This window comes from Triturus cristatus, chromosome 5_2, assembly GCF_964204655.1.
Source record: "Triturus cristatus chromosome 5_2, aTriCri1.1, whole genome shotgun sequence".
Classification (NCBI taxonomy): domain Eukaryota; kingdom Metazoa; phylum Chordata; class Amphibia; order Caudata; family Salamandridae; genus Triturus; species Triturus cristatus.
This window is the reverse complement of record NC_140588.1, coordinates 1,119,749,321-1,119,764,182: the sequence shown is the minus strand read 5'-3', so window position 1 is coordinate 1,119,764,182 and position 14,862 is coordinate 1,119,749,321. Positions and strand designations below refer to the sequence as shown.

General features: G+C 41.2%; 1 protein-coding gene across 1 annotated transcript in view; it reads left to right on the top strand.

Moving 5' to 3' along the window:
- LOC146829851 (indolethylamine N-methyltransferase-like) overlaps positions 1–9,725 on the top strand; it is a 154,437-nt gene extending 144,712 nt beyond the window's left edge. The window contains exon 3 of the mRNA XM_085606739.1: positions 9,290–9,725. Within this exon, the coding sequence (XP_085462865.1) occupies positions 9,290–9,725 (436 nt within the window). The remainder of the gene's footprint in view (positions 1–9,289) is intronic.
- The last annotated feature ends 5,137 nt before the right edge of the window (positions 9,726–14,862 follow it).

The following is a 14,862-nucleotide window of genomic DNA, read 5'->3' as shown; positions in this document are numbered from 1 at the left end:
CCTTACACTCTGATAATGCACAGTGATTCAGTTTACTGTTAGCCTCTAATAATGCAGTAAAGCAGTGTGCCCTTACACTCTGATAATGCACAGTGATTCAGTTTACTGTTAGCCTCTAATAATGCAGTAAAGCAGTGTGCCCTTACACTCTGATAATGCACAGTGATTCAGTTTACTGTTACCCTCTAATAATGCAGTAAAGCAGTCTGCCCTTACACTCTGATAATGCACAGTGATTCAGTTTACTGTTAGCCTCTAATAATGCAGTAAAGCAGTGTGACCTTACACTCTGATAATACACAGTGATTCAGTTTACTGTTAACCTCTAATAATGCAGTAAAGCAGTGTGCCCTTACGCTCTGATAATGCACAGTGATTCAGTTTACTGTTACCTTCTAATAATGCAGCAAAGCAGTGTGTCCTCACACTCTGATAATGCACAGTGATTCAGTTTACTGTTAACCTCTAATAATGCAGTAAAGCAGTGTGCCCTTACACTCTGATAATGCACAGTGATTCAGTTTACTGTTAGCCTCTAATAATGCAGTAAAGCAGTGGGCCCGCACACTCTGATAATGCACAGTGATTCAGTTTACTGTTAGCCTCTAATAATGCAGTAAAGCAGTGGGCCCGTACACTCTGATAATGCACAGTGATTCAGTTTACTGTTAGCCTCTAATAATGCAGTAAAGCAGTCTGCCCTTACACTCTGATAATGCACAGTGATTCAGTTTACTGTTAGCCTCTAATAATGCAGTAAAGCAGTGTGCCCTTACACTCTGATAATACACAGTGATTCAGTTTACTGTTAACCTCTAATAATGCAGTAAAGCAGTGTGCCCTTACACTCTGATAATGCACAGTGATTCAGTTTACTGTTAACCTCTAATAATGCAGTAAAGCAGTGTGAACTAACACTCTGATAATGCAAAGTGATTCAGTTTACTGATAGCCTCTAATAATGCAGTAACGCAGTGTGCCCTTACACTCTGATAATACATAGTGATTCAGTTTACTGTTAGCCTCTAACAATGCAGTAAAGCAATGTGCCCTTACACTCTGATAATGCACAGGGATTCAGTTTACTGTTAGCCTCTAACAATGCAGTAAACCAGTGTGCCCTTACACTCTGATAATGCACTGTGATTCAGTTTACTGTTAGCCTCTAATAATGCAGTAAAGCAGTCTGCCAGTACACTCTGATAATGCACAGTGATTCAGTTTACTGTTAACCTCTAATAATGCAGTAAAGCAGTCTGCCCTTACACTCTGATAATGCACAGTGATTTAGTTCACTGATAGTCTCTAATAATGCAGTAAAGCACTGTGCCCTTACACTCTGATAATACACAGTGATTCAGTTTACTGTTAGCCTCTAACAATGCAGTAAAGCAATGTGCCCTCACACTCTGATAATGCACAGGGATTCAGTTTACTGTTAGCCTCTAATAATGCAGTAAAGCAGTGTGCCCTTATACTCTGATAATGCACAGTGATTCAGTTTACTGTTAGCCTCTAATAATGCAGTAAAGCAGTGTGCCCGTACACTCTGATAATGCACAGTGATCCAGTTTACTGTTACCCTCTAATAATGCAGTAAAGCAGTCTGCCCTTACACTCTGATAATGCACAGTGATTTAGTTTACTGTTAGCCTCTAATAATGCAGTAAAGAAGTGTGCCCGTACACTCTGATAATGCACAGTGATTCAGTTTACTGTTACCCTCTAATAATGCAGTAAAGCAGTCAGCCCTTACACTCTGATAATGCACAGTGATTCAGTTTACTGTTAGCCTCTAATAATGCAGTAAAGCAGTGTGCCCTTACACTCTGATAATGCACAGTGATTCAGTTTACTGTTAGCCTCTAATACTGCAGTAAAGCAGTCTGCCCTTACACTCTGATAATGCACAGTGATTCAGTTTACTGTTAGCCTCTAATAATGCAGTAAAGCAGTGTGACCTTACACTCTGATAATACACAGTGATTCAGTTTACTGTTAACCTCTAATAATGCAGTAAAGCAGTGTGCCCTTACGCTCTGATAATGCACAGTGATTCAGTTTACTGATACCCTCTAATAATGCAGCAAAGCAGTGTGCCCTTACACTCTGATAATGCACAGTGATTCAGTTTACTGTTAACCTCTAATAATGCAGTAAAGCAGTGTGCCCTTACACTCTGATAATGCACAGTGATTCAGTTTACTGTTATCCTCTGATAATGCAGTAAAGCAGTGTGCCCTTACACTCTGATAATACACAGTGATTCAGTTTACTGTTAACCTCTAATAATGCAGTAAAGCAGTGTGCCCTTACACTCTGATAATGCACAGTGGTTCAGTTTACTGTTAACCTCTAATAATGCAGTAAAGCAGTCTGCCCTTACACTTTGATAATACACAGTGATTCAGTTTACTGTTAACCTCCAATAATGCAGTAAAGCAGTGTGCCCTTACACTCTGATAATGCACAGTGATTCAGTTTACTGTTAACCTCTAATAATGCAGTAAAGCAGTGTGCCCTTACACTCTGATAATACACAGTGATTCAGTTTACTGTTAACCTCGAATAATGCAGTAAAGCAGTGTGCCCTTACACTCTGATAATGCACAGTGATTCAGTTTACTGTTAGCCTCTAATGATGCAGTAAAGCAGTGTGCCCTTACACTCTGATAATGCACAGTGATTCAGTTTACTGTTAGCCTCTAATAATGCAGTAAAGCAGTGTGCCCTTACACTCTGATAATGCACAGTGATTCAGTTTACTGTTAGCCTCTAATAATGCAGTAAAGCAGTCTGCCCTTACACTCTGATAATGCACAGTGATTCAGTTTACTGTTAGCCTCTAATAATGCAGTAAAGCAGTCTGCCAGTACACTCTGATAATGCACAGTGATTCAGTTTACTGTTAACCTCTAATAATGCAGTAAAGCAGTCTGCCCTTACACTCTGATAATACACAGTGATTCAGTTTACTGTTAACCTCCAATAATGCAGTAAAGCAGTGTGCCCTTACACTCTGATAATGCACAGTGATTCAGTTTACTGTTAACCTCTAATAATGCAGTAAAGCAGTGTGCCCTTACACTCTGATAATGCACAGTTATTCAGTTTACTGTTAGCCTCTAATAATTCAGTAAAGCAGTGTGCCCGTACACTCTGATAATGCACAGCGATTCAGTTTACTGTTACCCTCTAATAATGCAGTAAAGCAGTCTGCCCTTACACTCTGATAATGCACAGTGATTCAGTTTACTGTTAGCCTCTAATAATGCAGTAAAGCAGTGTGCCCTTACACTCTGATAATGCACAGTGATTCAGTTTACTGTTAACCTCTAATAATGCAGTAAAGCAGGGTGCCTTACACTCTGATAATACACAGTGATTCAGTTTACTGTTAGCCTCTAATAATGCAGTAAAGCAGTGTGCCCTTACACTCTGATAATGCACAGTGATTCAGTTTACTGTTAACGTCTAATAATGCAGTAAAGCAGTGTGCACTTACGCTCTGATAATGCACAGTGATTCAGTTTACTGTTAACCTCTAATAATGCAGTAAAGCAGTCTGCCCTTACACTCTGATAATACACAGTGATTCAGTTTACTGTTAACCTCCAATAATGCAGTAAAGCAGTGTGCCCTTACACTCTGATAATGCACAGTGGTTCAGTTTACTGTTAACCTCTAATAATGCAGTAAAGCAGTGTGCCCTTACACTCTGATAATACACAGTGATTCAGTTTACTGTTAACCGCTAATAATGCAGTAAAGCAGTGTGCCCTTACACTCTGATAATGCACAGTGATTCAATTTACTGTTACCCTCTAATGATGCAGTAAAGCAGTGTGCCCTTACACTCTGATAATGCACAGTGATTCAGTTTACTGTTAGCCTCTAATAATGCAGTAAAGCAGTGTGCCCTTACACTCTGATAATGCACAGTGATTCAGTTTACTGTTAGCCTCTAATAATGCAGTAAAGCAGTGTGCCCTTACACTCTGATAATGCACAGCGATTCAGTTTACTGTTACCCTCTAATAATGCAGTAAAGCAGTCTGCCCTTACACTCTGATAATGCACAGTGATTCAGTTTACTGTTAGCCTCTAATAATGCAGTAAAGCAGTGTGACCTTACACTCTGATAATACACAGTGATTCAGTTTACTGTTAACCTCTAATAATGCAGTAAAGCAGTGTGCCCTTACGCTCTGATAATGCACAGTGATTCAGTTTACTGTTACCTTCTAATAATGCAGCAAAGCAGTGTGTCCTCACACTCTGATAATGCACAGTGATTCAGTTTACTGTTAACCTCTAATAATGCAGTAAAGCAGTGTGCCCTTACACTCTGATAATGCACAGTGATTCAGTTTACTGTTAGCCTCTAATAATGCAGTAAAGCAGTGGGCCCGTACACTCTGATAATGCACAGTGATTCAGTTTACTGTTAGCCTCTAATAATGCAGTAAAGCAGTGGGCCCGTACACTCTGATAATGCACAGTGATTCAGTTTACTGTTAGCCTCTAATAATGCAGTAAAGCGGTCTGCCCTTACACTCTGATAATGCACAGTGATTCAGTTTACTGTTAGCCTCTAATAATGCAGTAAAGCAGTGTGCCCTTACACTCTGATAATACACAGTGATTCAGTTTACTGTTAACCTCTAATAATGCAGTAAAGCAGTGTGCCCTTACACTCTGATAATGCACAGTGATTCAGTTTACTGTTAACCTCTAATAATGCAGTAAAGCAGTGTGCCCTTACACTCTGATAATGCAAAGTGATTCAGTTTACTGATAGCCTCTAATAATGCAGTAACGCAGTGTGCCCTTACACTCTGATAATACACAGTGATTCAGTTTACTGTTAGCCTCTAACAATGCAGTAAAGCAATGTGCCCTTACACTCTGATAATGCACAGGGATTCAGTTTACTGTTAGCCTCTAACAATGCAGTAAAGCAGTGTGCCCTTACACTCTGATAATGCACAGTGATTCAGTTTACTGTTAGCCTCTAATAATGCAGTAAAGCAGTCTGCCAGTACACTCTGATAATGCACAGTGATTCAGTTTACTGTTAACCTCTAATAATGCAGTAAAGCAGTCTGCTCTTACACTCTGATAATACACAGTGATTCAGTTTACTGTTAACCTCCAATAATGCAGTAAAACAGTGTGCCCTTACACTCTGATAATGCACAGTGATTCAGTTTACTGTTAACCTCTAATAATGCAGTAAAGCAGTGTGCCCTTACACTCTTATAATACACAGTGATTCAATTTACTGTCAACCTCTAATAATGCAGTAAAACAGCGTGCCCTTACACTCTGAGAATGCACAGTGATTCAGTTTACTGTTACCCTCTAATGATGCAGTAAAGCAGTGTGCCCTTACACTCTGATAATGCACAGTGATTCAGTTTACTGTTAACCTCTAATAATGCAGTAAAGCAGTGTGCCCTTACACTCTGATAATACACAGTGATTCAGTTTACTGTTAACCTCTAGTAATGCAGTAAATCAGTCTCACCTTACACTCTGATAATGCACAGTGATTCAGTTTACTGTTACCCTCTAATAATGCAGTAAAGCAGTCTGCCCTTACACTCTGATAATGCACAGTGATTCAGTTAACTGTTAACCTCTAATAATTCAGTAAAGCGGTGTGCCCTTACACTCTGATAATACACAGTGATTCAGTTTACTGTTAACCGCTAATAATGCAGTAAAGCAGTGTGCCCTTACACTCTGATAATGCACAGTGATTCAGTTTACTGTTAGCCTCTAATAATGCAGTAAAGCAGTGTGCCCTTACACTCTGATAATGCACAGCGATTCAGTTTACTGTTAACCTCTAATAATGCAGTAAAGCAGGGTGCCTTACACTCTGATAATGCACAGTGATTCAGTTTACTGTTAACCTCTAATAATGCAGTAAAGCAGTGTACCCTTACACTCTGATAATGCACAGTGATTCAGTTTACTGTTACCCTCTAATAATGCAGTAAAGCAGTGTGCCCTTACACTCTGATAATGCACAGTGATTCAGTTTACTGTTACCCTCTAATCATGCAGTAAAGCAGTGTGCCCTAACACTCTGATAATGCACAGTGATTCAGTTTACTGTTAACGTCTAATAATGCAGTAAAGCAGTGTGCCCTTACACTCTGATAATGCACAGTGATTCAGTTTACTGTTAGCCTCTAATAATGCAGTAAAGCAGTCTGCCCTTACACTCTGATAATGCACAGTGATTCAGTTTACTGTTAGCCTCTCATAATGCAGTAAAGCAGTGTGCCCTCACACTCTGATAATACACAGTGACTCAGTTTACTGTTAACCTCTAATAATGCAGTAAAGCAGTGTGCCCTTACACTCTGATAATGCACAGTGATTCAGTTTACTGTTAACCTCTAATAATGCAGTAAAGCAGTGTGCCCTTACACTCTGATAATGCACAGTGATTCAGTTCACTGATAGTCTCTAATAATGCAGTAAAGCAGTGTGCCCTTACACTCTGATAATACACAGTGATTCAGTTTACTGTTAGCCTCTAACAATGCAGTAAAGCAATGTGCCCTTACACTCTGATAATGCACAGGGATTCAGTTTACTGTTAGCCTCTAATAATGCAGTAAAGCAGTGTGCCCTTACACTCTGATAATGCACAGTGATTCAGTTTACTGTTAGCCTCTAATAATGCAGTAAAGCAGTCTGCCAGTACACTCTGATAATGCACAGTGATTCAGTTTACTGTTAACCTCTAATAATGCAGTAAAGCAGTGTGCCCTTACACTCTGATAATACACAGTGATTCAGTTTACTGTTAACCTCTAATAATGCTGTAAAGCAGTGTGCCCTTACACTCTGATAATGCACAGTGATTCAGTTTACTGTTACCCTCTAATAATGCAGTAATGCAGTGTGCCCTTACACTCTGATAATGCACAGTGATTCAGTTTACTGTTAACCTCTAATAATGCAGTAAAGCAGTGTGCCCTTACACTCTGATAATACACAGTGATTCAGTTTACTGTTAACCTCTAATAATGCAGTAAAGCGGTCTGCCCTTACACTCTGATAATGCACAGTGATTCAGTTTACTGTTACCCTCTAATAATGCAGTAAAGCAGTCTGCCCTTACACTCTGATAATGCACAGTGATTCAGTTTACTGTTAACCTCTAATAATGCAGTAAAGCAGTGTGCCCTTACACTCTGATAATACACAGTGATTCAGTTTACTGTTAACCTCTAATAATGCAGTAAAGCAGTGTGCCCTTACACTCTGATAATGCACAGTGATTCAGTTTACTGTTAGCCTCTAATAATGCAGTAAAGCAGCGTGCCCTTACACTCTGATAATGAACAGTGATTCAGTTTACTGTTAACCTCTAATAATGCAGTAAAGCAGGGTGCCTTACACTCTGATAATGCACAGTGATTCAGTTTACTGTTAACCTCTAATAATGCAGTAAAGCAGTGTGCCCTTACACTCTTATAAATAATGCATAGTGATTCAGTTTACTGTTACCCTCTAATAATGCAGTAAAGCAGTGTGCCCTTACACTCTAATAATGCACAGTGATTCTGTTTACTGTTACCCTCTAATCATGCAGTAAAGCAGTGTGCCCTTACACTCTGATAATGCACAGTGACTCAGTTTACTGTTAACGTCTAATAATGCAGTAAAGCAGTGTGCCCTTACACTCTGATAATGCACAGTGATTCAGTTTACTGTTACCCTGTAATCATGCAGTAAAGCAGTGTGCCCTTACACTCTAATAATGCACAGTGATTCAGTTTACTGTTAACGTCTAATAATGCAGTAAAGCAGTCTGCCCTTACACTCTGATAATGCACAGTGATTCAGTTTACTGTTAACCTCTAATAATGCAGTAAAGCAGTGTGCCCTTACACTCTGATAATACACAGTGATTCAGTTTACTGTTAGCCTCTAATAATGCAGTAAAGCAGTGTGGCCTTACACTCTGATAATGCACAGTGATTCAGTTTACTGTTAGCCTCTAATAATGCAGTAAAGCAGTGTGCCCTTACACTCTGATAATGCACAGTGATTCAGTTTACTGTTAACCTCTAATAATGCAGTAAAGCTGTGTGCCCTTACACTCTGATAATGCACAGTGATTCAGTTTACTGTTAGCCTCTAATAATGCAGTAAAGCAGTGTGCCCTTACACTCTGATAATACACAGTGATTCAGTTTACTGTTAACCTCTAATAATGCAGTAAAGCAGTGTGCCCTTACACTCTGATAATACACAGTGATTCAGTTTACTGTTAACCTCTAATAATGCAGTAAAGCAGTGTGCCCTTACACTCTGATAATGCACAGTGATTCAGTTTACTGTTAACCTCTAATAATGCAGTAAAGTAGTGTGCCCTTACACTCTGATAATGCACAGTGATGTATTCTGTTGCTACTGCTGCTTCAGCTACGCATATCCCACATTTGAAAGTTTCTGCAGAATCCTTCTTCAGGACATCTACACTGCTTTCAGAAATCAAGGTTACAACTTGGCATCTATAGAAGTGTGTGATATTTAAAGTGTACAGCAGATGCCTCTTGAAACATTCTATAAGTCCTGGGGGCATATTTACATGAAAATGGCGCAGTGCCACAAGTAATTGTGCTGCGCTGAGCTGTGTCATTTTCAAAATGCAGGGGTGCACCATATTAGCAAGCATATGGTATATCCCTGTGCTCACCTCCCTTTTTGCACTACACAAGCTGACTAGCACCAACACTCCACGGAGCAAGGACGCGTTCGGCACAAAAACAATCATTAATGGCGTGATCCTTGTATGTGCTGCAGAATGCAGCACAGATAGAAAGAGCAAGAAATGAGGAGAAATAAAATGATTTTGTCTTGTAGCGCCACATTTACACCTCCTATTGAAAGGCGTTCGTTTTTGGCGCTGCCTCGGATTTACAGACCCTTGTATATCTGGAGCAGTATCAAAACCCCCTGTGTGTTGCTGGGAATGCCCACGGCAACACCCACTGCTCGCTATTTTGCATAAGTAAACTGCATTGCAGAGGGCCTATCTGCAAGGCTGTGTTAAGCCATGCAAAGTGGCTTAGCGCGGCCTTGTAAATATGGCGTTGCATAGAGCACCACCGGAGCGTTGGAAAAAGTGACCCTTCCGTGGCACTAGGGGCTTGTAAACATGCTCCCTTGTTAGTTTTGAATAACAACCATGATGCTACAAAAAAGATGTTTGTCAATAATTAAATACGTGTTAATCATGTTATATGTTTGTTTTTAGCGAATCATGGATTGAGAAGCAGAACATGGTACAACGAAAGATCAAACGCTTTTGCAAATGTGAAATCGACAGAAGGGACCCATTGTTTCCAACTGTCCTGCCCCAGGCCGACTGTCTGCTCCTGGTGCACTCTCTGGAGTTCTTCGCCAAAGACAAGGAGACCTTCTGCGATGGGTTGAAAAATCTGTCTTCACTGTTGAAATGTGGAGGACACCTTATAATGACTACAGGCCTTGAGGCAACGTTTTACATGGTGGGTGATGTGAGGTTCCCTCATCTCTCCGTTGATGAGGGTTTTCTGAGGGACGCCCTCACGGAATCTGGTTTCGTCATAGAGGAGCATCACATTAATAATCGGAAAGTGCAGTGCTTGTATGACGTCATAGATTACAGTGCTATTAGCATTGTAAAAGCACGCAAAGAAAGGGATATTTAGTCTTCAGGTACATCAAGGAAGCATCAGTGGCACTGGTGACACAGGGGTGAACTGTGACCTGCATCAACATTCCTCTGTTGCCTTTTTACAAATGTCTTTAAAGCAGTTTTAAAATACTGTCAAAGGCTAAAAATGTTTTATAAGCAGGATACACAATGTTAAGTTACAATAAAGTATACAAACTTTACTCAGGTGTCTGGACATACATCCACTCAATAACCACTGATGTGCTTCTCTCTCGTGCTCCACGGGGCATATTATCAAGCCTATCATTGCAGCTTTAGCGGCCGTTTTCGGCCGAAAAGCGGTGATAATGGCATCGCATGATCAGCAAGGACACGCCAGCGCGTGTTTTCTTGTCTTAGTACCAGTTTTCCTTACACCTTGCATCGCATCTCTAATGAGATGCAAAGTAGGCGTTCCCTAGCAAAACAACATTAAGAATAACGCTATCTGTCCTTCGCGGTATTAACAAGCCCGCCCAGGACACATATAGCGATATTAAAAGTTGCGCTAACCGCGGTTATCGCCGGTATTTTACGTCTGAGAAAATCCTGACTTGACCATCTTTTACATGGGAGGTGGAAGGGACGGCTCAATCCACATGTCCCTATGACTAAGGATTCCCCATCGATGCAGGTTTATTGCTGGATTCACAGCGATAAACCTGCATTTCGCAGCTATCGCCGGATTTTTCATCGCCGTGGAGATAAGCGTTGTAAATAACGCGACATCTCGGCGATCAAATCCGGTGATTGCTGGCGTTAAAATCGCGCTAAGCGAGCTCAGCGATATTTATCGCTGATCGTTGTTGATATGCCCCCAAGTTCTTTTCTAAAACACTCTTCACAAGTTGTGTGATCTTTGCAAGTATCAAAGAAAAGATCTGACTTCTCGCTCACTCACCAGAGAGCGGTGAGCTCAGGTTACCAGTTTTAGAGAGAGGGATGCTTTCCTTTTTATTAAAACTGATAGATTGAACATTACATAGTTGGAGATGTTTGTCTGGAGTCAAGCGGTGTGGGCCTGCTTTGTGGCAGCTGGCGATCTTTAGAAGAGGTTGGGCATAAATATCTACCACAATCTTTACAGACTGAATAAGGTTCCTAGGACCGGTTTCTGGCATTTCAGCCGTCTTCAGCCAGGCTTGCGTGACTCCAGTGGCAAAGTGAGCAAGGGACTCACGTCTGAGCATACCCTGCCAACTTATGGCGAACAAAGCAAAAGCCTGGCTGAAGATGGCTGAAATGCCAGAAACCGGTCCTAGGAAGCTTGTTTCCGGTCCAGGGAAGACATGGCTTGACAGTTCGGGCTGGACTGTTCCCATGAGGCACAGGGTCAGACTGATTTGCATATGGCCATGTTTGAACTGGGGTGGCAGAGTGGGCTAAAGAACGGTGATGGATTAAACCCAGATCAGTTGACTGGGGGTGAGTGCTTGCAATGTTCAACACTCCGTCCATCATTCCCTTTGGTTTCTGCAATTTACAATGGAACCATTAGAAGTTACACATCTTTCAAGGTACAAGGAGGGGGCGTGGTGTTTTGAGATGAGCTGTAGTCTAGGCGCAAGAGCTGTCTACTTGTGAATGAGAAAAGCAGGTTTGAGGCTCGCCTTTATCTCACCCATCATGTCGGTCTAAGGAAATAGCTTAATCATGTGGAACCCGCTTTTATAATTTGAAACCAAATATCTACCTTTAGGTTTATACACATTGTCACAAAAGAATTAGATATATGTTTCTCTGATTGCTGAAAGTAAACTGCTCTCGTAACGCACGGCTTGTTCAAGAACCACATTCATAACATGATGGTAGCTTAGCCACAAGCGCTTGGGGAAATCATATTTGGAAGTGGTGCATTCTACGTGTCCTTCACTAGAACAGATGTTGCAAATCACATCTGTAGAAATTGCCATTGCTGGTCCATTGCATTAGCTTGGGAAGTTCCAAGATGTCACGAGCAGAGAATATGTGGGTGGCAACAGTCACATCTCCTCAGACCATGCAGGGATCATGCAGTGTTGGCCTCTACTGATTGGGCTAGTGTTCTCTACTTGTGTAAGATGCTGACGCTACTGATGGTCAGAAGCTGCCCCTTTTGCTTAACTTCTTATGAAATGTCATAACCCTACACTTTTACTGAACATATATTGCACAAATAATTACATTTTTCCTTTGCGCTTTGCACCAATAAAAGGCTTTGGAAGACGCTTCCTTCTTTAACATTCAGTCACTTTGCTGTCTGTCTCTGTGCTGTGCGTATTATTGATTTGTAGCTTGTCATGTAATACATTTTCTCTTTTATCATATGTGCAGACAGACTGGTATCTCTTTATTAGGCTTCTACAATCACTCTTGATTCAAAATGCGATGAAAGAAATGAAACCCCGTGCCGGTGCTGAGCAAGTCCGTGGCATCGTACCGAAGTAAAAAAAAGTAGTTTCAAAAATTGCGATAAAATGACTGCTGTGAGCAAGTCCGTGGCATCGTACCGAAGTAAAAAAAAGTAGTTCCAAAAACTGCGATAAAATGGCTGCTGTGTATATTTAGCAGTACTTGGTTTCTGCACTCGAGTCAGGCAGAGGCATGATGCATGCATGCCATGGACCAATGGGGTGAAGGAACAATGGAGAGATGTGGGAGCCAGCAAATGGCAAGTCTAAGGGCAGGCTGAAGCACACAACAGCAGCTACAGCCCTTCTCTCTTTGAGACACCGCATGCATGCTGTCTACAGCTGAGACCAAAACAGGAAGGATTAGGCCTAGCAAAAGGTTTATTTTGCCAGGTCGAAATGTCAGTTTAAAACTGTACTGCAAGCTGCAATGGAAGACCTTAGACAAGTTAAAAAGTGCTACTTTAGTGGGTTGCACAACGAGTGCTGCAGACCCACTAGCATCATCTAATGTATGAGCCCTAGGTACATGTAGTACTATTTGCTAGGGATTTATAAGTAAATTAACTATGTCAATTAGGTGTAGGCCAATTTCACCATGTTTAAAGGGGAGAGTACAAGCACTTCAGCGCTGGTTAGCAGTTGTAAAGTGCACGGACCCCAATGCCAACACAACACGAAATTCAGAAAACAGGAGGGGTGAAGGCAAAATGTTTGGGGGTGATCCTGCAGAGAGGGCAAAGTCCAACACTACCCAAACACCTATTATAAAGAATGGATGTCACACCTCTCATGTTTCAATGTTGCTGCCCACAGAGGGACCTAGAAGAAGCAAAGCTCTTTAGTGTGCACTATACAGCTAAACATAAACATATAGAAGTAAGTGTGCGCAAAAACACAGAGCGGAATTTGACTCAACCTGGCCAGGCTTCAAAGTTTGTGAATATTTTGTGTGCTTGTGAAAGAACACATATGCTAGCTCCATTATTTGTAATTAATTAATTTATAATTTCCAAATGCATGGTTATCCAAACCTCCAGCATAAAAAGAATGGTTTTAAGAGGTTTGAGAAACATGGTAGGAGACATGCCAGAGGAGAGGGAGAAGAGAAGATAAAAACAAGCCTTGGCAGTGAAGTGAAAAAGAGTTGCCTATTAGTCTATCTCTTTTGATTCTGGAGATGTGTAGAAGATGACACAGACAAGATGTCGACGTCTTGAAGGCTCATGGTGAACTGCACAAGTTTTCGTTTTACACAGGTCCAGTCTGATGAAGAGAGAGCAACTTGAAAAAATGTTTGTCAAAATGATAACCAATTAGGGAGTGTAAGTGGTAAGAGAAGACAGTGGTCTTCTGAACAAGAACAAGATGAGCAGTCAAGTCAGAATGATCTAAAGACAGTGTACATGATACGTAGGAAGACAAAGAAGTAAAGAGTTGTAATAGTCAAGGCATGATACAATGACGGCTTCTACAACCATTTCACAGGCAGAAACTGCAAAAAAGACAGACTCTTTTCAAGAAGATTTAGCAAAAAAGAAACAAATGGAGATGAATTTATAAATATGATTATAAAAAGTTAAGCCTTGTCAAAGGTGATCACAAAGCAAAGGGCACAGGAATCGTGGATGTTTACAACCTGAATCTGAAGTTCACTTGTGGAAAACCTAAGCTGAAGCTGTACTAAAGACAAGAATCTTGGTTTTAGAAGGATTAAGACATATGGCCATATTCGGATGTCACATGGACCGCCACAGTGAGGCCTTTGGTGGCAGTCCATCAACATTCAAGGCATCGCTCTGACCACCGGATTACGATGCCAGCGGTCGGAGCGATGTCGTTGGAGGGACTGACTGCCGCCTCCGACTGAATCAAGGATCCCGTCTTGGCCTTGGTCAGAGATCTAATCCGTACAATGTTACTTTCCGACAGCTTTTCCATGTCGGCCTTTCAGACATGGAAAGGCTGTTGGGAAGGCATTTTGGGGGCCCCTGCAGGGCCCCCATGCACCATAAGCCTCTGCTGTGTGGCCTAGAGGCACATGTGGTGCCCCCCAAAACATCTATGCACTTCAGCCTTTTTCTGGGTCGAAGAACAAGCCTCAATGGTAAAGGCTATGTTTCTGACCTCTGTAATGGCGGTCAAATCATATTATCGGGAGTGGAACTTCCAACTACTTGTTGGGCGGTTCCACTCCCGAAATGATATTGGTCACATGCTCGTCTGACTAATATCATAATGAGGCCCAAAGTGTGCTTTGATTCATCCAATGCGAGATTGCTGACAGATACTCCTTAAACTGGGACTGTTCCTACTCCGGCGTAAAATAGTTGCTTGGGATCCGTGTAGAAAAATGTCAAACAAAATGAGTGGACCAGACCTAAAGGAACAACATGGGGTCTAAAAAGTGTTAGTCCCCTGACTATTGAGAGTTGGTTGAATGGGTTACTGCAAGTGAAATTCACAGGAAAAGGTTGAGATGAGTTTGAAATTAGCTGAAGACCTGAGAGCCTCCGAACCCTAGAACACCCTGAACATATGTGATAGGGATAATCAGACACAATATTGAGTTAGGAAATGCGACTTACACAAATATTGAGTTGTAAATATCGTGACACAGATATATCGACAGCAAGAATATCCTGGTCAAGAATATAGATTTTAAGGTAAGAACTATTGTTTTTAAAAATATAGTCATTAATATTATTTGCAAAAATACAGTTGTTTCATTGGTGTTATCTA